At 33.6% G+C, this 25,803-nt stretch overlaps 1 protein-coding gene across 1 annotated transcript; it reads right to left on the bottom strand.

Moving 5' to 3' along the window:
• Positions 1–11,052: 11,052 nt before the first annotated feature.
• On the bottom strand, positions 11,053–14,814 carry LOC145590913 (uncharacterized). The gene is made up of 4 exons (XM_081647303.1): positions 14,486–14,814; positions 14,212–14,301; positions 14,027–14,097; positions 11,053–11,549 (listed from the first exon to the last, which is right to left on the bottom strand). The coding sequence occupies exons 1-4, from the start codon at positions 14,780–14,782 to the stop codon at positions 11,225–11,227; spliced, it is 783 nt and encodes a 260-aa protein (XP_081503429.1). The 5' UTR covers positions 14,783–14,814; the 3' UTR covers positions 11,053–11,224.
• Positions 14,815–25,803: the final 10,989 nt, after the last annotated feature.

The following is a 25,803-nucleotide window of genomic DNA, read 5'->3' as shown; positions in this document are numbered from 1 at the left end:
CAGACGGTTTTTTCCAGACGAAGCATCTGGAGCCGTCTGACCGGATGAAGTCTTGATAGACTTAGCAGGGGTGGAGGCGGTAGTGTCTCGTCCCCGCTTGAATAGCTTGCTGAGGGATTTGGGAACCTCCCCACCCTACAAATGAAATTGTTTATCAAACATACAACCGGAAAATCTTTTATATAGTGAATGTCCAAACAAAGAGCCGGACGAGTTCTTACCTTAGCCTTTACTTCAGCTGCTTTAGCCTCCGCCAGATCTTTGCGAATTTGGGCGGAGGACCGTTTGGGGGTCTTCTCTTCAGGAAGCATCCTCAAAGCCTCTTTTGCAAAAACAAACAAACAAACTCAATTCAATATCATAATAAATTGGCAGAGCAATAGTACAAACGTCATTTTGCCGGATGTGTAGTAAACATACGCTTTGTGAACATTGTGCTTAACCCGCAGGCAGACAAGAACACCTCGTCTCTCAGCCACGCACACATGGGTATCCAATTCTTTGGAACCTGTATTATGTCCCCGGTTGAGAGAGTCTTAGTGTCAAGTTCAAAAAACCCCGGTTCTATGATTTTCTCATAGTCGTCATCTGGAATCCGGGGGAGGGCACATTTCTGATCAAGAAGGTTAGACTTCTTATTATACCGGCGAAGTTTAAAATTTTCACACCTGGTGGGGGCAGACAGTAGATAAAACCGATGCCTCCAGTTGTCATACTTGGACACCTTGTCCAAGGTCATTTGATATTTGGGGTAAGTGGTCAGAGTGTACCACGCCCTCCAACCGCCTAGGCTGCGGCTAAGGTAGTGCATGTGTGCAAAAGCCTCCCAGCCGGGATCCAGACCCTGCATCTCGCAGGCAGCGACGTATCCAAGGATGTTAGCCCACGAGTTTGGGGTTAACTGCCAGACGCCTAGGCCATAGCCTCGCAGGATGGCTTTCACAGCATCATGGAGGGGGAACCGGAGGTAGCCAGAAATGTCGCCTCATAACAGCCAAAGTAGGCATTTGCGTTCTCCTGATCGTCTTTCCAAGAGACGGTGCCTAACTCAGGCGGCACCCAGATTGTATATCCTTCCCCTAGGGGCCGTTTGAGTTTAAAATTTTTAAGCCCCTTCACCATGCTCACTCTCTCTTTGGTAGAGACGTGGATTTCGGAGGGGTCTGCCTTCTTTTCCCATTTTTTCCTCTCCTCAGCTTCACTATCCTCAAGCGGGGATAGAGGAGTGATCCATGCCATTTATGTCACCTTTAGGCTATGTTTTCTTTATATTTCTATGCACCTTTGTAGTCATTTATGTCGTGTTTTTAGAGAATAATGTTCAATTCGCGTGTTTTTGTGTTAGTTTAGAGAAATGCATGCTTTTAATGGTTTTCTTATCATTTTATTCATTTCTCGGCTATTTCTCTTGCTTCTCCGTTTCTTTGTCTTGTTTTGTAGGTACGTCGCGGGCTATATGCATGGGAATTGAAAATAGCACCCACTAGGATCAATATGCACTTTTCGGAATTGAATTTGAGTTTGAAACGAAGGATTGCAAAGTATCAAATAGGACCTTTGTGCATTGTTTTAGTCATATCTCAAGTTCTACAGATAGGATTAGGGTGATTCAAGTGGGGTTGGAAACTAGACTTGAAGATCTTTCCAATGATAGGTCGCACGCCTTCATACGATTCTTAGATCGGAAGTTACATCCTTTTGAAGTTGGCCCAGGAAAACTGCCGCGGGCGCAGGCTACAGTACCCGCGGGCGCGGGGTTGCTGCTGCTCCAAAACTGCCGTATTTGGGCAGTAAGCACCCGCGGTTGTCCTGAGGGCTCCCCGAGGGCGCGGGCTTGGGCCGCGGGCGCGGCTATCGGGGTGTCCGTTCCCCTCCGCGGGCGCGGCCGATTTCTTCGCGGGCGCGGGTTTTCGGGTCTTTTACGATTTTAAGCTTCTTTTCTCCTTTTGTTTATATAGTTTTTGGTTTCCTTTATTCTTCATTCATGTAATTCTTTAGTTTTAGGATAGTTTTCTCTCTCTTAGGTTGAGAGCTTCTCTATCTAGATTAGGCTAGCTTAGAAGTAGTTTTAGAGAGAGAAAGTGAAGAATTTCAATGGTGATTGAGAGATTGAAGATGCAAGTGTGACAATTGTGTTGGAGATCTTCCTAATTATCAATGAGCATTTCTAAACTCTATCTCATTCAATTGCTTTGTTAAATTTGATGTTTGTTTGGTTTGATTTTGATATTTGATGTTTGATTAGAGTAATTGTTCTTGATATTTTGTTGATTCTTGTTCTCTATAGTAAATAGTAGTTTTGATCATGTTTCTTGAGTAGTTTACTTGCTAGGGTTTGGGTAAACATGTGTGATTGATGGATTGAGATTGATTTGGGAATTTGAGTAGTTCTTGTGTTGTGATTAAATTGATTCATAGAGGTTTGCATGTTGCATAAGTTTGATTGGAGTAGCTAACCATGATTGCTAGCATTGATTGCATGATTGAATTGATTGACATGACCACTTGATATCGATTTGATCATAATTAGTTGAGTATTTGATTATGTTTCTTCATATTGTTTAGCACTAGAGAAATCTATGTTAGAGAGTGTGAGGATGATTAGTTGAATACCCCTAATTGCTCCTACTACTTGTCTTTGCATTGCTTGGATTGCTTGACTCCCTAATTAGCTTGGTTATCATGAATGCATATTGATCCCCACTCCCTAGTGTTTCATTTGTTTGCTTCTTGATTTAGGAAGTAGAATAGTGTCACCTCTCACCTTAGACTTCGACCTAGCTTAGGCGTTAATTAGAAATACTTGAACATAACCGTTCCTAGTGGTTCGACCCTTGACTTACCTCTATACTTGTATTTAGGTAGTTGAGTGATTATAAATTTGTTTGACCGTAGGGAGGATTAGTTCAACGACCTAGTTTTCCCCACGTCAAGGAGCATCGCTACTATCCTTAGAGCTAGACCTAGAGACGGTGTTCCCCCCGTCTCTCTCGTGGGAGACTTTTTCGCCGTCTGACCCCAAGTCAGACGCAAATCCCTCCCGTCTCCGTATTCGGGGCCAACTTCCTCAAGTTCAACTTGGGAGACAGCTTCCTCGCCGTCTCTACCCTCAGTTTCACCTAATATTGTATCACTAGGGGTCTTAGGGATCCCAGACGAAGAGTACTCTCCCGAATCATCTTGCATCTCTTCCTCCTCAACCGGGGTCACTTCATCAGACGACACTTCCAATGTACCGTCTCTCCTTTGTCGTCTGGTGGCTGTTTGTTTGGTTCTAGCCATTGTGTCCTACACAGACACAGAGACGGTCGGTTGGGGGGATGTACAAAATTGCTCCATGCATCCAGAGCCGGCACTCCCAGTCCTAGACTCAGCCGTACTAGGAGACCGGCTGATTACTAACCTAGGCTGTGCCGTGTGTGTTGGTGATGAATCCATTTATTGAATGAAAGTATACAAACGAAAAGAATGAGCTGAAGGGGGTAGAGACGGTACCTTTAGAATCTGACTCTGGAAGGGGACAAGCATTGACCGGCTGCAGTAGGCTGGTTGAAGGTGATCTTGCTTATATAAGGCACAAGCGGTTGCTAAAGCGGCTGGGGCAGGCGGAAAAGAAATAAAATTTTTGTTTAACACGGACGGTAGTCAAACTCTCTCTCTAAGAATTTTTTGACTTTCTTTTTCTAAAAAGCTTTGAAAACGTCCAAAATAAGGAGGGTAAAACCTGTATTTATAGAGGAGTAAATACAGGGGCATTCTTGTAATTTCTCCGGAATGTGAAAGGTTAAAATTTCACAGTAAAAAAAATGGTGGCTGAGTGACACGTGTCACAGATGCCACGTGGCGTGCCACGTCACATCTATGAGGGGCAAATGTTTTGGGTAATTTTACCCATGTCACGTGGTCTAACCAGGTGGTGACACATGTCATACTTAGATTCATCCAAATTGAACAAATCTCCATTTGACACATGTCATTCCCAGAATCAGGGCGAAAAGGCGGCCTTCAGGGCCCAAATCCCGAGAAAGCCGTGATTCGGTGCAGCCCAACAAAATTAGGTCAGAGTGACCTAATCAAGGGCACATTTACCAATGACCCTATAAATAGGAAGATTTCCCCCTTTTTTGGGGACACCTACAATTTATTACATCATACCCTACATTCTCTTACATCAGAGAAAACACTTGATCTCGGAATCCGAGAAGATCCCACTTTACTTTACGCACCTTTTTCACATTCTCCAATACGTTCTAACTTGATCGTAGGAGGCGGAGCTCCAACCCACCAAAGTCTCCGTTATTTTGCAGGTACATGCGTCACCAGACCAGTCTTCGAGCTGTAACTCTCCCGAGGGACAAAAACACCCAAAACAAAGAGCGAATCATGCTAGTTTCCATAAGTTTATGATTTATTAGTTGCTTCAATTATTTTTTATATTATGCTTGTGAGACTAACGCAAAGGTTTTGAGTTGGTTCGGTTTTGTTAAGGGCCTACAATGGTTTCAAGTTGTAGGTTGATTTCATTTTACTTTGGTTTGACTTTACTTTCATTTGGTTTACTTTTTAAGTTGAATTGTTTGAATGTTTTTTTTAAAGATAGTCTTCCACTGTGTGTCTTTGATAGTTGCCTTAGCCGTTTTCACGGTGGCGGTAATGTCTTAGATTTTCCTATTTTGAATTTTAAAAATAGCAAAACTAGTATTTTAAAAGAAAGGAATTTTTAGGGTGTTACAATCAGCTTTGTGGAAATCGCAGTAGGGAGATCACTCCTCTGCTTGGCTTCGAGCAGTACCTATTTCGGGGTTGGGTCAAACGATGAACGCAAAGACTTACCAATGTGTGTTGTGCTACCGGTTGGGTGTTCCATTGTTCTCTGTACCAACGTCGTGCTCAGCTTGTTCAAGGGTTTTTTCTGAGGATATTTTTGGTGATCCCACGGTGTCGTGTGCTAGTATGGTGGGTATTAAATATCGGCATAATGTTTTTCGGGATACCCTTGTTGATGTTTGCTATCGATCTAGGATTTCAACGAGAAAATAGGTTAACATTGGGTTGTCTAGAGGGAATGACGGGGCTCTCAGACCTGCAGATGTGTTACTTTATTCCTGGGATCGTGGTCGCGCTGATGTCTGTGTTGACTTGACAGGGTCTTCTCCTTTGACACGGTCTGGGCTATCTGACTTTGTTCCTGGACTGGTTGTGGCTGATGCGACTCATCGGAAGTGGGTGAAGTACGAATCTAGTTGTTAGGCGATTGGATATGATTTCATTCTCTTCTCCTTTTCTTCACTTAGGAAATTAGAGAAGGAGGTTTTTGCATTGCTTAAGCAGGTTCCGAAATTCTCAACAATGCAAGACATTGGGGCACGTGCTGCTGCACATATATTTACTAGGGTAGGATTTGCAATAGCTAGAAGAGTGGGGGCCCACATTGTACCTCGACTTCCCACTAATTTTTTATAGGTTGTATGACTTCGTTTGTTTTTGAGATAATAATAATAATAATAATAATAATAATAATAATAATAATAATAGTAATAATAATAATAAAAGCACTTATGTGATATGCGCTTCCTCTGGGAACAAAAAAGGTTTAAATGTCGTCATTTGCTAACTTTTATATCAATAGGTTGCAAGGGTGCTAACTTTTATACCAATTTATTGCTTGTGTTAACTTTTATAACAATATGTAACAAGAATGTTAATTTTTAAGTTTGTATATTCACTTTATATTTGTTACAAAAGGAAGCATGGAAGGGTAAGGTAAATTCATTTAAATAATAGCAATCTCAATCTACTATAGTAATATGTCTATTATTATTATTATTATTATTATTATTATTATGAACAAAAACCTACAAAGTCAATAGATTTACAAGAAATTAGTGGGGAGCCGAGATACAATCTGGGCCCCCACTCCTCTAGCTATAGCGAACCCGATCCTGCTAAAGATGTGAGCAGCTGCACGAGCACTTATATCCTGAGTCCTTGCGAATGCCTAAACCTGTTTCAGCAACAAAACAACATCCTTTTCTAATTTCCCCAAAGAAAAAAAGGAGAAGGGAAGAAAACCATAACCAATAGCCCTGCAACGCGCCCCATACTTGTCTCGTTTCCGCCTCATACAAATTCTTATATTATTATTATTATTATTATTATTATTATTATTATTATTATTATTATTATTATTATTATTATTATTATTATTATTATTATTATTATATCTCAAAAACAAAAGTCAGACAACCTACAATAAATTAGTGGGAAGCCGAGATGCAATATGGGCCCCCACTCCTCTAGCTATAGCAAAGCCTACCCTAATGAAGATATGAGCTGCAGCACGAGCCCCAATGTCTTGCGTCGTCGAGAACCTCTTAATCCGCTTCAGCAACGCAACAGCTTCCTTCTCTAATTCCCCAAGCGAAGAAAAGGAGAAGGGAATGAAACCATAGCCAATCGCCTGACAACGAGCTTCATACTTAACCCGCTTCCGATGAGCCGCATCAGCCACAACCCGTCCAGGAAAAAAGTCAGATAGCCCTGTCTGTGTCAAAGGAGAAGACCCAGTGAAGTCGATACATACATCACGACCACGATCCCATGGATAAAGTAACACATCAGCAGGTCTGAGGGCCCCGTCATTCCCTCCAGACAACCCTATGTCAACCTCCTTCCTTGCTGAAATCCCAGATCTGTAGCAAATATCAACAACTGTGTCTCGAACAACATTATGCCGATGTTTAATACCTACAATACCAGCACACGACACCGCGTGGTCGCCGAAAATATCCCCAGTAAAAACCCGAGAGCAAGCAGAGCACGACATCGAGACAGAGAACAATGGAATACCCAGCTGGTATCACAACACACATCGGTATATCTTTGCGTTCATCGTCTGACTCAACCCAGAAATAGGGACTGCGCGAAGCCAAGCAGAGGTGTGGTCCCCCTGCTGCGACTTCCACAATGCCGACTGACGAGGAGACAAAGAAAAGGCGGATTCTGCAGAAGCGGTAACCTTTGTGAAATATATATCTACCAATTTCTTCATGAGTTTAGGGGCAGCGACCTCACAAGGATTACCTAATATATCAGACTCCACCATTCCATTAAACAGACTCAACGCATCCTCAAAAGCGTAACCAAGACCGACAATACCAGTACGACGCAAAAGCTTCGTCTGCAACCGAGAAGCAAGAAAGGCATAATGACGAACATCACCTGCGGAATAAACTCCAAGTCCGCCAAACGCAAATGGTATGGTGGCAAGTCACCATTACCAATCGCCAAACCCAGGCCCCGAAGCAGTAACGATACGCTCCAATGAAGATCGAAGAGCCTCGTCAAAAGTGCGCTGAGCCACCTCAAAAGTACTAGGAGGACAAGTACGCAAGGCAAAGTAGAGTTTAGAAACTCCGGTACATGCCCTAAGCAACAACAACTCACACTGGGGATTATCGAGCTTAGCAACCCTATCCATTAGAGCAATGGTCTTGGTCACCTTCTGCATCACAAGGTCACCTCCAGAACCAGGATCGGAACTAGCGGGTCCACCAAGCAACTTAACACCATGTGAAGGTCGAGCAATGTTAAGCGGAAAGACACCCACAAGCCTGCTTCGAGGGTCCTCCAAAGGCCAGAAAACTTCAGTTTTTTTCCAAATTAAGATGTAACCCAAAACTAGGCCCTTCCTCCATGATCAACTCTAGAACCTTCCCCACCACCAAAGTGTCTCCAATAATAGTGCCGTCATCTAAATACCACGCCTGAAGACATAAGTCAAAACCATCTCTGATTTTACAAACCAGGGGCTATAAAACAAAAGCAAAAAGTAGAGGACCAAGGGGATCACCCTGCTGCACTCCCTGACACGACCATAAGGATTGATCCCCATAATACAATTTGGCTGGATTAGAGTAGCAGAATTCAACCCATCGCGAAATGCCCGAACAACGACGACGAACTTCACGCAACATGACCGTACGATCAACAAGATTGAAGGCATTTTGAAAATCCACCAACAACATAGAAAGACCCACATCAGAACCATGGAGCACAAAACGAACAATATCATCTCCTTCATTTGGGGGAGACACAAACTCAGTCGGACTATGACGACACTTAGTACGATGCGTATGCGTTTTGTAGCAAACCCCACATAACCAAATCCCCATACGTGAAAAAGTTACTTCAGCCTCAGTATAAACAGCCAAATTAGAAGTAAGAGCCAAAAAGTTATTATTATTATTATTATTATTATTATTATTATTATTATTATTATTATTATTATTATTATTATTATTATTATTATTATTATTATTATTATTATTATTATTATTATTATTATTATTATTATTATTATTATTATTATTATTATTATTATTATTATTATTATTATCAAAGTGTGCCATTTTTTCTAAAATAGAGGAATATCAAATTTGGTTTTAAAAAAAAGGAATATCAAATCACAATAATTGAAATAGCGGGAATATCATTCTTACAAAAATAATAAAAAAAATAGAGATAATCAATAATAACTTAATACTAAAACAGACACCGGGAGTGACGCGTGTCACATCCTGGTGTTGTTTTTTCCCTCCAAAACTCCCCTTTCCTTTTTAACCGTTTTTTTTTGTTAATATTTGATTCTACAATAATATCATTTCAAATATTTTATATTATCTTTATGACAAATATATATTCCTTTTTATTCGGTGTTCATAATTATTCTATATACATTTACCTAAATAACTATTTCAACTTCTTTACAAAAAAAAAAAAAAAAAAAAAAAAAAAAAAATCAACTCTTTTTCAACTATTTTATAAATGGAGTATTATTAGATTTTGCCAAAAAAAAGTTATAATAAATTGACTCATATAATAGATAATAAAGAAATTACTTTAAAACATCACTTTATTTTTTTTTTTCAAATACCTCTAGCTAATATTTTATTTCAATTTCAATACAATATAACTATATATTCAAGTTAATTACAATTTTACTACTATACGTACATATTATCACAAATTGATTTATAGAGTATAGTATAGCTATAAAATAAATGTTGTGTTTAACAAATGATTTTTTTAGATATAAAGGTGATATATTATTTGTAATTCTGTGTATGTTTCACTTTTACTAATAATTTTAGTGGAGATTTTAGTTTGTTGTTCGATTGGTTTTTGATATTTATTAAAAACACATTTATAAATAAGTATTCACTAACATGGCCACTAGATCGGATCAAGCCCCACCTGAAAAATTCTCGAGTTTGGACAGACAAAAAAAATTCATTTTTTAGATAATTTGTTGCTTTGCCTATTAATATAGATTATGACATTATAATTTTTATATATTTGATTTGTATGCTTTATCAAATTTTATTTGTTGGATATAATTAATTTTCTTAAAAAAATTAGACTTACCGTGCATGGCACGGGCCTTAAGCTAGTATCTAGTCAAAATTAACACAAATTCTTATTAAGGCGTGTAAGACAAGTTAAAGCTATCTTAAAAATATTTAAAGTTACTCTTCATACTACAAAAGTTACCATTTTTATAACAAAAAATTTACCCTTAAAAAAATATTTATAATGTATTAGATTAATCATATTAGCTTCCAAAGCATGTATTTAACAAATTACACGTTAATATACAAACAAACTTATAAAAGTTAAAAGTTACCTGGGTTAAAGTTACCATAAAAATTATTAAAGTTACACTTAAATTAACCATTTTATAATAAATTAACGTAAGCTTGCATTACATAATACTTATTGCACAATTAATAATACTAAGTATTTCATTGAAACATGGATATGATGAGCTTTAAGTAGAATGTTGTTTTAGTGAATACAAATTCTTATTTAGACCTTATTCACACTAATTTATTGTGAATCACCAACATTAAAGACGAAATGGTTGTTTTATTAATAAAAAAAAAAGTCACTATATTAAAATAAAGGTTATTATGTTGAAGTAAAAGTCATTGTGACATTATAAAAGCTATAATAGATTAATTTTTTAAATGAAATTTTTAATATAATGGTTAATATGAATAATAAAGATCACTATGTTAAAATTAGATCACTATCGTACTTTAAATTAAGTTCACAATAACATGAAAAGTCACACAAGTTTTAAGAAAGGTTACCACCTTAAAAAAGGTAATAAGGTAACTATGTTAAAATTAGGGGTCACTTTGTTCAATACAACGTCAGCTGTGTGTATATAAATCTTAGATCTACAATAATATTATTGTGAAGTAAGTCCAAACAAGATTTTTTGTTTGGTGAATGAGAGGGATTGTGATGAGGATCAAACTTATCATGCATATTAAAGTAGGGCAACATTGTATATGCATCACGATTTACATTACCGAGACCTAAAGGGATAAAGAAATTAAAGAATAGGGTTACACTTTTATGGGTATTGTCGGCACTACTTAACAAAAAAAATGTGAGTGTTTGGCAAAATAGTGGTTAGGATAGCTTTTAGTGGTGGAGGTAGGTTTTATGAAAAATTGGAAACATTAGCCTTTGAAGTTAAAGGTAGATTTTGAGGTATCAGTTGAATATTTAATCTATAGTTTTAAAATAAAACATTAATTTTTATAGGTAACAGCTAATCAACCGCTAATTTACCGAACACCCATACCTAAATTATCTATCTTCACAGCTAACAACTTGTTGACAGGTATGACAGCTAACAACTACCTACACAACTAACATCTAACTTCACAGCTATATTTTGCCAAATACGCCCTAAGTCGCATTATTAACATTTTTGAATAATTAACTCTAGTTTTATTAGGATCATTCAATTATGTTTGAAATAATCTGTACTTATCAGAGCTAAATCAGTTTTAAAAAAAACTGTACTCCATTTATATATGCGAAAAATGGATTTTTTTTTTTTTCTTTTTTGTCTGTTTTTGTTTTTTTTTTTTTTTTTTGTTTTTTTTGCTATTTGCTATAGCAAAACTATGTGAGTACTATTATACAAAAACGAGATATAATGGAGTATAAATTGAAACAATCAGGCCAATGGAATTTCAGAGCTTTTCTAAAACACATTCACTGATGAGATCTAATGTTGGTTACAAATCATACAGTACAATGTACTGCAGGACAGATCAATACAATTCTGGGTAGCTATCAAATTTTTAATTTCTAAAATTCATTACACAACTTGAATTCCCTACAATTTCACTGATTTCATTCCTTAATTGACTCTAGCCTTTTTTACCTTCTTTGACAGAACATAATCATCTTCTGAATCTTCCTCAGAAGTTGGATCTTCTTCAGAGCTTGGAGCCTTGCGCTTCTTCGAATGTTTTGTCACAGTTGTGGTAGCAATTTTCTTCTTTTTGTCCGACGAATTTGGGGTGGAAGGAGCTACTTTCTTTTTAACAGTCACAGATTTGGTTTCTTTGACTGTCTTCGTAGGTTTTGATGGTGAAGTAACTCTTTGGCTCTTACTCTTCTTCATTTTCTTCTCATATACCTGCATTGCATCCTTCAATGGAAGCAAACCAGATTCCATCATCCTGTAAATTTTATACACCAAGGTGAAACGTTCAAAGGGTGCTACTTCCAATCATAGAAAATATAACTAAGGATACAACTACAGACATATACAATATTAAAAAAAAAAAAAAAAAAAACAAAAGATCACACAACCAGATCTATAAGAGCAGGAGACCAGGACAGAAGTGAAAACTTTGAAAGGTGCTATAAAAGGCTGACAGATGCTTCTGTACAACCTAGCAAGTTGCGACCAACTTACCTTCCATTTCCAAATACTAACATCACTAAGATGTTTTATCCATAAAAATTACTTTAAAGCATCCTTGGTCCTCAGAAGCTTCAATATACACTGACAAGTATATCATATCCATAAAAGAGAGTATGCTTTACAGGAATTGAAAGGGTTCTTGAATGCCGACACTCAATAGTCAACAGATGGTTGGCAAAGTACTCTGAGAACATAAATTATAGCTTTAGTGAACTGCAAAAGAACGCAGTCCCCTTCCGTGATTCTTTAGGAGTTCAAGAGAATTAAACAAATGGAGTACAAATAATGATGTCAGGAGCAATTCACATGACATCATAAAATCCTACAAGTCTAGGGTAAGAATCTACAATGCATCTTATATTCTAACAGCATCTAGGGACAGCATTCAGAAATCTCTTCAAAAGTTTAACTGTGTGTTTGAGAAGAGTTTTTCTTATATCAATTAGCAATTTGACTCCATTACTAAATGTTAAAAATACTGTGCAATGAAAGAGAGTTTAATAAATACAGGTTGAGTGTTTTTCAAAGATAAAGAAACTAGGTTCTTGTTTTGTTTTAAGAAAATTATCCCTAAATACATTTTACACTAAATTAATCATTATATCTGTCCTTCAACATAAACTTATGCATAACAGCTAGCTCAGCCATGGATTTTGCATTTTTGTGGAACAATACGCACAAATACCAAGTTACCAACTACTAACAATGATAGACAAGTGAACCAACAGGTTATAAAACAGCCTACTTATAAGTGTATAACTACTCTTTTCAGACTACGAACCTTTGCATATAATATAGAGGTATAGCCAGCCTCATGTTCATGAATTCTGTGTATCACATAACAAAATCTTTGACAAATGGTTTAAAAACCCTGAAGTGCAGTAAGGAAATGCAGGGAATTGGAGCTTTGGCATGAGAGGAGATGTGAAGGTTCTCACTAGGTAGAGTGAGGAACATGATTACACAGTGGAACATAGGATTTATAAATTGAAAATAACTCAAAATTTTGCATAATGAATATGAGCTACAAGCAATAAAGATCACACAAAAGAATGAAATTGTAATCCTTTGTAAGATAATTTATTTAGACAAATCAGAGATATTTACACAAAATTAGGAAATCATAAAACTTTTGCTTCAATTCAACAGCAACTCCAATGTTTTCATAACTTAAATTAAGCTGCAAACACATATACCCATAGAGTGATTAAAGGGATATGAAGTAAAAAATTAATGCTTTGGCTATGTGCCAAGGCAGAGGGTGTAGATTGAGGGAATCAAGTGTAGACATGGTCAACAGGTACCCAGGAAGTTGAACTTCGTATGTACCAATGAATTACAATGAGATGATTAAATAAATATAAAGCTCATCTCAACATGAGCAGGAGTTTTCAATAAAAAGGATCCTCCATGACAAAAATTCTGTGTTGACCAGAAGATTTGATGTATCACCCAAAATACGCACAACCCACTGGACAAGAGCTAGTTCCATATATTGTGCAGAATAACATAAGTTCAGAACACTAAAAAAACATGGATTTAGCTAACAACATTCAATTAGAAATTTGAACACCATGAGAAGATTCAGAATACAAATGTAGAAGGGGAAATTCAGCAACATTAGGATACCACAAGATAGATCTGTTTCTGAACAAATTAGAGCCATCATTCTATTGAACACTAACAACTTAACAAGCTTGAAGTTTGAACGCATGGAAACCACTACAATACTTTTTCCTAGACATTGGTGTCAACTTAGAGACACTGGCAAGAACCTAACAAATATCATAAATTCTAAAATTACAAAATCCAAGATCTACAAAAGCAGAGTAATTATGTGCAAGGATAATTACAACCGCCTACATTTTACCTATCACTACACTGTCTAATTTTAAAGAGTATCCTTGCTTATTCACCATTCAATTCATCCTCGAGTAAATTTGAACCTTTCCATTATAGACAATCCCATGACAAAGATACAGCAACACATTAAACATTTTCTCAAATGATCATCTTTCGCCACAACTTTTTCCAAACAAGAACACCCATAATTTAATGAGCAAGGTAACACTTGTTCTAGATTGAAAAAGTGCATTCCATTCATGTAATTACCTACTTTTCAAATTTCATACGAATAGATAAGAATTCATAACAATTCAATTTCCAACCATCAATTGAAAAGGATAATGAAAACACAAATCCCTTCAATATAAATGAATAAATTCTCACCAAATTGCAGCCAATTCACTGGTAGGTATTTGCTGATACAATGTCTCATAAAATATCCTCAAAGGATCTCTCTGAAAATAACAAAATCACCACATACTAATCACACAATGCTCCCATTATATTTTATAAAATCATTCTAAATAATAAAAACAATAATTCAATAAATTGTAAAAAATAAAACATACTTCTTCAGGAGGGTCGCGTTTTTGCCCAGGCAATTCATACACTTTTCTCTCTCTCTTCTTCACCTCCTCCATTTTCTTCTTTATTTTTTTCTACAAACCAGTAAAAAAAAAAAAAATCAAAATTATAACAAACCCAGAAAAAAAAAAATCCAACAAACCCAGAAATTAAAAAATAAAAACAAAATTTAAACAAACACAGAAAAAATTCACAATCATCACAAACCCAGGAAAAAAAATGAAAATGCAGCTAAGAAATTGAAGAGGAGAGAGAAACCTTGTCATCTTTAGCAACAACCTTCTTAGAAACAACAAAATCATCTTCCTCTTTTTTGGGTTTGGTAGATTTAGGGGTTGGTTTAGTGGGTTTCTTTAAAGGAGCATTATCGTCGCTTGAATCATCATCAACCTGTTCTTTTTTCGTCACTTTAGGTTTCTGCTTAAGAGTCGCAGTTGCAGGAGAATTACTGGGTTTTTTGTTCTTATTGCGAACAGCAGAAATAGGCTTTTCATCATCGTCTTCTTCATCTTCAATCTGCTCCTTTTTCAATGGTTTTGCGTCTTCTGAAGGCATTTTTGTTCTAATCAAACCCAATTTGAGGAGTGAGAATTTGGGAATGGTGAACAAGTGTTTAAGTTTTTAAGGCTCTAATAAATGGTGAAATTTTTCAAAGGATTTGAGAAAATACAGGTGCCAAAAAATGTTACCAGTTTAGAAGTTCTGGGTTTGGGTTTACAAGATAATGTTGATTATATAAGCCCATTGGACTGGTTGTGTATTTATTATCTGGGCTTCTTGGCCATGTAAAGTACAATTTTTACACTACCCCCTATGTAGCTTCCTCCATTTTTTTTTTTTTTTTCCTTTTTTTCTTTTCCGCCATTTTTGGTTAGGGTTTTTTTTTTTTTTTTAATTTTTTATTTTTTTTTATTTTTAATGTCTTACTTTTTATTCAAGCTATGTATATACTACCTCCGTTAAATATTACGTGCAACTTTGGGGTATCATTCAAAGTTGCACATAACATTTAACGGAGGTAGTATATCATTTTTAAACTTTTATTTTCTCTCTCTTCAATTGATTTTGTTTTTATTTTTTCTCTCTCTTCTTGTTTTCTCATCATTGATTTGATTTCATCTAATTTCTTCCTTTGATTTTGAGATTTGCGTTTTCTTCTAATGGATGATTCTTCTATTGTTGATTTTGATCGTGATTGCGAAGCTGTTCTTCCATCTGGTGTTTCATTGGTTGATTCATTTATTCATCAATGTGAGCTATAATGATCCTAATTTAATTATTTTTTTTACTAATTATTGTGTTTATGTTATGATATGTTTATATTTAAAATTTCTGGATTTCTTTGTATTTTGATGATCTGTATTTCGCTAATTGATTTATGTTTTCTGTAATTTTGATTTTGTATATCGATTTGTTGTTCTGCATGTTTATTGTGATTTTGATGATTTGTATAATGAAAATGTTTAGTGTATTTTGATGCTTTGTATTTTGCTAATTATTTTGATTTTGTATATCGATTTGATGTTCTGCATGTTCGGGAAAATTGCAAAAATCGCAGTACATTTTAGTACATTTTGTTTTGCTAGATCTTAATTTAAATTGTTTATATGTTGTAATGTGTTTTAATTTGTTTTGTTTATTTGGTTAAACATTTTTAATTTTTTTGATCAAATGTAGTATGCTAAATAATCATTTATATTATCATATGTTTTATTGTTTGTTACTAAATTACTGACATATTTTTGAATATTGTTCATTGTAAAGTGATAAATGATCATTTGTGTACAAATGATCATTTTTAATTACATTAGATTTTAAATTTTTTTTATAGTTGATTATTTGTTTTTCTGTTATTGTACATTTTATGCATTGATATTGATCATAATTTTACTTTATATATTTATGGAGTGGGAAAAAAGGATGGTATTGTTTATCAAGAAGCAAGTAAGTCTGAATTATTGCATAAAGGATTTAAATCTGAAGACGAAGCTTATGAAATGTATAATGAGTATGCTTTTAGGAAGGGTTTTGGAGTCCGAGTTGGCTCATTATTGAAGAACGATTTGTTTGTTCTAATGAGGGTTATAAGGATGACAAGTGTAGGAATCGTAGGGCTTATGAGAAGCTTGATGTTCGAACTGGTTGTACAACTTTTATACAGTTTTTTGTTGATCATGATGGTGTTTGGACATGTTCAAGACATGAAATGGTTTATAATCATGATATGATTCCAGTTGAAAAGAGGCATTTAATAAGGTCTCAAAGGAGTGTTAATAGAGAACAACTTAGATTTATTTCTACATTGAAAATGAGTGGAGTCAAAGTTTTTTATTCTTTGAGGGCTTTAAAAAAGGAAGTTGGTGGTTCTCCTAACCTTACTTCTACAGCTTCGGATGTGTATAATGCATTATCATGTGATAAAGCTGCCAAACTTGATGAATGTGATAGCAATCAGTTGATAAAGTATTTTGCAAAGAGACATGTAGATGAGGCAAATTTTTATTATGATTTTGAGCAAGATGAGAATGGTGCATTAGTTAGTTTTTTTTGGCGTGATGGAAGAATGCTAAGAGATTATCATTACTTTGGAGATCTATTGGTGTTTGATACAACATATAGAACTAATAAATATGGAATGATTTGTCTCCCTTTCTAGGGATGAATCATCATGGTAACAATGTGATGTTTGGTATTGGTTTTATTCTTAATGAGTGCACTGATTCTTTTGATTGGTTATTCGATACATTTCTTTATTCTATGGGAAAGAAAAGTCCCATCACTATTATGACTGACCAAGCACAAGCAATTGCAGCGGGTATAAGAAATATTTTCCCTTCAACTGTCCATCATCGATTATGTGTATGGCATCTTGAACAAAATTGAAACAGGCATATTGCAGCGTTGAGAGCTGTGGATGGTTTAATAGATTTGTTTAGCTATTTATTGAAATATTGTGAAACCCCTGCTGAGTTTGAGCATTTCTAGAAAAGGTAATATCATTATATTTTATACTTTTTGTCTATTTGATTATGCTGAAAATATGATCATTTTATGATTTATATATGTACATTACGTGTTTACATTTGATCATTTAGCATAGTATTATTATTTGGAATCTGTATATTTTATGGTTATATAAGTGATCATATTTTAATTTATGTTTAAATATGAACATTTATGTTTATATAAATGTTCATACAAGTACTAGCTGTATGTTCATTTTTGCTTCACAGAATGTTGGTGAAATATAATTGTGCAAATGATGATTGGTTGTGTGATTTGTACAAAATAAAGGAGATGTGGTGTCCAGCTTATTCTAAGAATTTTTGGTCTAGTGGTATTCTATCTTCTCAACGTAGTGAAACTACTAATAAGACAGTTTCTCAAAGACTTAATAAGACACAAGGTCTATGTGACTTTTACCATGTTTTTCTTGATGTTTTTTTTGAGTGGAGAAACAAAGAAGGTGGCTGAGATTTCAATAATTTGAGGGGAAATAGACATTTAGCTTTTGCTAACATCGCGATCTTAGTTCATACAAGATCTTTGTATACTATTCAAGCTTATGTGCTTTTTGAAGAGCAGTTCATCAAAGGTACTGCATATGATCATCAAGATTCTGGTTTGCATTTTCCTGAATATTTGTATCATCTTTGGCATCCTGGAAAGGACATGATTAACATGAAGTTGTTTTTAATAAAGAAACACATGCAATCTTTTGCACTTGCATGTTCTTTAGTGAAACTAGTTTTCTTTGCTCTCATTCTCTACGAGTATATCATTTGCATTGTGTACGCAATATTCTGCAAGAGTAAATAATGAAATGCTGGACAAAGGCTGCTATGTGTAGTCATGGTATTGAAGAACCAACTTTGAGAACTAATGTTGTGTCTACTAGTGTGTGGAGGTCACAAACACTAAGGAAATTTGTAAAGTTGGTAACAAGTTGTCAGAACTCATTGAACGCAAGGGCAGAGGTTGATTGTTATTTTAACCTTCTAAAGGAAAAGGTTGAGAGTGTTTCTAGTGCTATAGATTTTAGTGAGCCTGCTGAAGGTATTGAAATTGTTGATCATGAACTCAAGAATCCACCAAAATCAAGGGCTGCTGGTGAGAGGAATTTTAGGCCAAAGAGTGCCTTAGAGAAGGCATGCAACAAAGCAAAGGGTAATTGGAGGAAGAGAAAGGCAATATATACTCCATATATACGAGCTAAAGGTCAAGCTGTTGTACATGTAATTATGATTATTTATCTTATCATATATGTTCATTTACTTGTCATATATGTACATATTATTTCATGACATATAGTTATATGTTTCAGGAATGAACATTTATATACTATATTTGATTATGTATCTGATTATCTGAAATATACTATTATTTGTTTTTCTACCAGGAATTTGATGAGAATGGATATGCAGTTAGTTATGCCAATTCTATAAATGATCCTACTGACTTGATTGTGCTAAAAAACCCATTACATTAGGTTAATTTATTAATTTTCTTTATTTTATCTTTATTTTATAAATGATTAATTTATAATAATAAATTTTAGATTGGTAAGAATTTAGTTGTAGAAGATATGCCTTTTATCTCAAAGGAATCTGATTAGAGTGTTCTTAATGAGGTTGATCAGGTATCTACAAATTGTTTAATAGTTGAATTTTGTACTTTCCATTTTATATGTACATTATTAACATTTTTTAAATTTATTATTTCAAAGGCTATTGGTGAAAGCTATCTTTAATCCAATATATCTGTTGATCTAGATATTTCTGCTATTGCTAAGGTTATATCATCTTATTTGTTTATTTTTGTTTTAGAAATTGAACATTTAATTGTCTTATAATGATTAATTTTCTTGTGTAGGAAAAGGATTCACATATATCTACAAATGTTCAGAAAATGGTCCATTTTGGTTCTGTGAATGATAATGTTGTTGGTAGTGCTCCAAGAGTTCCAATAAGTTCTACTGTTCTTCCTTCTATTCAAAAGAAACAAGCCAGTGCTAGTGCACATATATCTACAAATGTTCCGAAAAGGATCCATTTTGGTTCTGTGAATGATAATGTTGCTGTTAAGGCTCCAAAAGTTCCAATACGTTCTATGTTCTTCCTTCTATTCAAAAGAATGTTCAGGCCGGTGCTAGTGCTTCAAGGGCTAATAATGAAAGTGTTTCAAATGTTACAAGAAATGATCATGTTGGTTCTGGACAGTTTTCTACCAAGTATGATAGATTTTTAGCTTTTTTGATACTAATGTAGCTAAGAGATTAGCTAATAGTGGTAAATAAGAGAGCTCATTAGTATTTCGTACTTGTAGAAAGAATTTTATTGTCAAATTATATATTTTTTTCACCATTAATGATATTATAATATGTTTCTACAAAATATTATTGTTAATACAATTCATTGATTAAGAAAGAATATTATCAACACTTGCAATTTTTAATATATATGCTGAAATATTTGATTATTTTGTGATTTATATATGTACATTACGTGTTTACATTTGATCATTTAGCTTATTATTATGGTCATATATAAGTGATCATATTTTAATTTATGGAATCTTTACAATTTATGGTCATATATAAGTGATCATATTTTAATTTATGTTTAAATATGAACATTTATGTTTATATAAATACTCATACAAGTACTTGATGTATGTTCATTTTTGAAATGATAAATGTTCATTTTAGAAAGAATATTATCAACACTTGCAATTTTTAAATATGTATGTAATATTGTGTATACATAAAATTGATTAAAAAGAAATATCCAAATACAAAACATTGTAAAATAATAACTACTAGTTTATATATGAAATATGACTATATTGCTATTTATAAATGAACATTTTATATGTAATATTGTTTACACATAAAATTGATTAAAGAAATATCCAAATACAAAACTTTGTGTAAAAAAAAACTACCAGTCTATACATGAAATATGACTATATTGCTATTTATAAATGAAAATTTTATACTACGGTTTTGCCAACTTTCTTGCTTTTCTTATATTAATCCTAGACTTAGTGTTTTCTTCAAAAAGCATCAGTTCAACTGTGTATTGCATCCTCAGTTTCCTTATTTGGTCCGGCTGTAAATGAGAATGAATTATAAGTTAAGAACAATTCTATGTTATATAAATGAACATTATGTCTTAGGTAATTGAACATTTGATAAACTTACATTGTTTGCTTTCAGGTCACAAATCTGTTGTTTATTAGGATCAGTAGTGAAAGTTTCCATATGCTTCATGATGTAAACTCCACAGTTTGTGTAGTCTGCATTGCTACGCCATTTCATTTTTTCCAATACAATTTCATAATGTTCAATAGAACTTGCATCTTCATACCCAATGTGTTTCATGTATGCATCCAATCTTTTTGACTGATTTGAACATGTATCAATCAATAAATGATTATTTATCAATCAGCAAATGAACATTTATATTAAACAATTGTCAAAATAGATTTTAACATTTATCAACCAAAAACTAAACATTTGTATTACATATAATAAACAATTAGTCAATTATCAAATTGTTATAAAATTTTAACTTACAATCATTTTTGGTTGGTCAAGATACTTTTGAGGTTCTGACACATGTTGTGGTAGCTTTCTATTGTCGATGATATGGATTGTATCCTTCATATGATTGATGCACAATACGAAAAAATGATTGGCAGTTGCTACTGGAAAAAATCTGAACAAATAATAAATTGTTAGTGAGCATTTAATTCATTATAATTGAACAAATTATAATAAAGGTATTGATGTTACCTGTTTGTATCCAACAATGCTTTTGATTTTGTAAAGCTGCAACTTATTGTCTATTCTTTCTATGAATTCTTTAAATCTTTTTTTCCATAGTTGACCCTTCCTTGAAGACTCTATTTGTACACATAATTTGCTGCATTTTTGTACATATAAACAATGTTATTAAAATCGCGATTCGGATCGTAGAATCGTACGATTCTACGATCCTAATCTACCTAAACGATGTAAATCGCTGGTAGAATCGTTATGCTGTAGAATCGCTCATAGAATCGGTAGAATCGGTTAGAATCGGTGGAATCGGTACCGATTCTACGATTCTATACCGATTCTACTCCTGCAAAAAATCTGATTTTTCGAAACCCATAACTTTTGATTCTGAAGTCGGAATTATGCTTATAATATGTCATTGGAAAGCTCTTGAAGTCTACTTTCTAATAGAATTAATTTCGTACCTATATAATTTATATATTTTATGTTATAGACTAAAGAGTTTAAGGGTTTCATAATTGAACCTAACTTTAGGCAATGACTTGCATATTATTCAATCTAAATCATAATAAAGCTTATGAAACATCGATTTAAATAACTTTTAAGATTCTATCCAACCATTTAAATTTTGTGCGCATAAGAATGTATTCATGAGTCTCATGCACTCAACTTTGGGCATATAACAAACACTTTTATAACATGAGTTTGTTGTAGTTGTCATTCTTTAGCTATCTCGTTAAATGAACTAACTTGACACTTAGTTTTCTATCATTATTGGATTTTTTTTTTAATTATGCATGGGTCTAGGGAAAACAACTTTACGAGTCAACAACGTTATTTTTTTTTCATAATTTAACAACAACTGTCGTGTTACTCTCATGGTTAAGAATGTGTACCAATAATCCGACTTTATAGTTTATATTGTATTGTTTGAGTTATGCGCGTGCGAATTACTTGAAAAACTATTTTATGTCTGTATGTCAATATTATGTTACTAACAATATATATTATTATCATTCTCATTGCTATAAAATTATGTATGTAGTCATTTGTTACATTTTGAAGCCCAATTATACATTTTGGTAGAATCGTACGATTCTACGATTCGATTTTACCGATTTGATTCTACCCCACTCACCGATTCAAAGTAGAATCCCGATTCTGATAATTTGCATAAAAACATTAATTAATAAATCCTTTGTTGAGTAATATATATAAAATATAATTGATGTAAACTTACATGTGGCATTGTTGAGAAATATATCTTGTTTTTTGTGTTCTTATGATTTAGGATTGTTGCCCATGAATCTATGACACAATTCATAACTTGTACATCATCTCCAAGTGTTTTCATTTCTGCTCTATTTATGAGATTGAGTCCATCATGATATAAAAGTGCACTGCAAATGAACATTAAGCAATGTATAAATGAGTAATTACCCAAGAAACTTATAAAACATTAATGCATTTGAATATGAATAAATTACCTTTAATCTTCTCCACTATAAGCAAAGTCACATACAAGTTGATTAATTGTTTTCTCATCTTTAAAAAGATCTTTGTATTTGACCATGTATGGAGATCTAAAAGCAAGAGGAAGAGTTTGGGATTGACGCTATGGCCTCTTTGATGAACTGAACATATAATGAATTAAATATGATCATATATGTATATACAAATGAACATTTAATACAATTAGAAAATAAAGAATTGTAATTTATACCTCTCATCTATGTTCTTTGCAAATTGTTTGCTCTTCTTCGGTTGTGTTTCTTTTGTATTCTCTTTAATTTTTTTTTCATATTTTCTTCCCTGAGCAAAAAGTAATTTATATATGAACATATTGGTTCCCACAAATGTTCATTTATTTATTGAGGAAGATATGTTTTTCATTGTCAGAATTTTCTTCTCTATCTCCATTGTTAGAATTTTCTTTTGTTTTCTGAAAAATCAAATCAAGTTAGTAACATAATGTTATGTTTATATTTTAGAAACCAAACAATTAATAGAAATCATTTAAAATTAGTTTATATTACATAAAAACTAATTAATATTACAATAACACATTAAAATTCATAAATTACATAAACCATAATTGTTCTTGATTAAACAAAACATTCTTCAGAGTTACATAAACCTTAATTGTTTTTTATTTAACGAAATAAACTACATTATTACTACTAATACATAGATCATCACTAATGGCTGGGGTTTTGTTTTTACCCCTGTTCCTATTTACTCTCCTTGTTCTTCATAACATCACTAATTATTGGGTTTTTGTTTTTTGAAATCTCGAATAGGCTCATTTTCAACTTCTACAGAAGCAGAGGCTTGCTTATCAATACTTTTTGGATTTGTCAATCCTGCAGTTTTTAAAATGAACATTATTAAATATAAATATGAACATTATCAAATATAAATATGAAAATTATAAATAATAATATTGAACATACTATTTTCATTTTAATTTACCCGTAGGAGAAGATTTTTCACTAGCCTTTTCAACTGCTACAGAAGCAGAGGCTTCGGTTTGATCAATAACACCCATTGTTGTAGATGTTGGATGACTTGGATCTGATTTTGTTTTCTCATAAAATTTTTTTAGTTAAACGCATCATAAGATATATTGAGCATAAAAATTTAAACATTTATAATTTGCTCTTACCAATTTGTGGAGATGGAAGAGTAAGTCCAAAGCTGAATGCTTTGTTGATATTATACTCCTCCTATTTCTGTTTTCCTTTTTTGTTTTTTTCCATTTCAGCTGCTTTAAAAAACTCCCTTTCAGCTTCTGCAATGGCATTCAAGAAATCTTCCGAGCTATAGATCTCTTCATCTTGGCTTAGGATGATGGTTCTCTTGCCATTTTCCCCATAACCTCAACAACTTTTTTTACCAAGTCATTTTCGGGGAATATTTCCTTTGCTTTCAACGACTTGTTTGATAGTTTTGACAAGCGACGACCAATTTCAATCACCACATCAATGAAATCATTCATGAAAATCTAGATTATAAAGAAATAATTATATTTTAAACAATACATATCATATTAAAGAAATGAGCATTTATGTATTTAAAACTGTTCATTTTACATACCTAAGGATTGATTTAAGCTTTTTCAACAATTCTAGGAAGTATTTTCCCTTTACCAAGTCCCAATTCCAATTCATTTTTTATTCTTTCAAGAACCATGTCCCGTTTCCATACAACAATAATAGGGATTGTTCTTGGTGGCTTTTTATCCAATCTCTAAACTCTATCAAAATAGAACAGCTACAAAAGAAATAATAACGAACATTTATCAGATTATATATGATCAATTACCAAACAAACTTGAACAATTATCAATCAACAAATGAACATTATTATATATGATCAATTATCAAATAGATTTGAACAATTATTAACAAATGAACATTATTATTCATACCATCAGAAATTGTAGGGGGCCTTTGTAGAATCCCTTGCTCGAGTGTTTTCTCCAATCAACATGGTTCTTCATCAGTGAATCAAAAACATATTGACACCAATTCAAGTTTTTAATTCTTTCCTTGTGCATCATCGAATAAAGAAACTTGTACTGGCACCGATTGTTTTGTATGCACTTTATCAATGCATTCACTGCTACCACCAAAAAGTTTGTAATGAAATCTTCATTGTCAGGTCTGTTTTTCTCAAACTTTTTGTCAATGCATTTTGCCACAATTTGCTTACAGAAGGAATTTTTCCATTCCATTTCCCCTTCCACTTCTTCATAAAACTTTCAAACTCCTCACTTGCTTTTTTTTATTTTGCTTCAACAATGGGAATTTCCCCCATTGGTAGTCCATATACTACTCTAACATCCTCTACTTCCACTTTAATTGATTGATTTTTTAAAGTTTGACTATTTTCATCAAAACTGTTCAAAATCCAAAAACAGAAACTTTAGTCCAACTAAGGTAACTGGATATGAAGTAGGGGCCCTAATCCAATCTCCTCTATCTCTAAATTCTGTGTATCACTCATTTTTTTTATCCAGTGCATCAACTTCACATGCCCCCCTCTGGTTGATGCTTTCTCTTCCTCAAACTCCTCTTCCTTAATTTCCTCAACTTCCTTCACCTTAACTATTTCTGTTTTCTGTTTCCTTCTTCCCCTACCCTCACCTTCTTGTTTATACACAACCAACTTCTGCTCCCCCTTCTCAGCCTTTGCCTTCACTAACTTCTGCTCCTTCTCCTTCTTTGCCTTTTTCTTCTTTGGCTTTATTTCAACCTTCTCCTCCAATTCATCTTTCTTCCTCACTGACAGGCTCTTTTTCAGCTTTATAAACATATTCTTCGCTATCATCACCATTGTCAGTGGAATTTTCATCAGAAGGATCCTGAGATGGTTCATCATATGGTACTTCTTGTATTTTTTTTCCTCTTCCCAACATTCTTCTTGGCAGGGCTGACAACTGAAAATTGAAATAAATATAAAAGTCATCACATATGATCGTTTAATGTATTGAAAATGAACATTAATCAAATGATAAAATGAATAAAAATGTTATTATATATGATCATTCTATATATTGAAATTGAACATTTATAATATATCATTATGTACCTGCTTTTCTTTTGCCAACAACCTTAGAAGTTTTCTTCAGTTCTCCTGCAGATCTCTTTTTTCCACCTACATAAATGATAAACTTTTGTATATTACACACAAATTTTAGATTTTATAATACCTAACAAACTTTTATTATATTGAACATTGACCCTTTTTGCCTTGTTCTTCTACAACTTTTTTAGTAGAAGCACCTAGCATT

This window comes from Chenopodium album, chromosome 18 (genome assembly GCF_948465745.1).
Source record: "Chenopodium album chromosome 18, dcCheAlbu1.1, whole genome shotgun sequence".
NCBI classification, from domain to species: Eukaryota; Viridiplantae; Streptophyta; class Magnoliopsida; order Caryophyllales; family Amaranthaceae; genus Chenopodium; species Chenopodium album.
The sequence above is the reverse complement of the archived record's forward strand: the minus strand, read 5'-3'. Positions and strand labels throughout refer to the sequence as shown.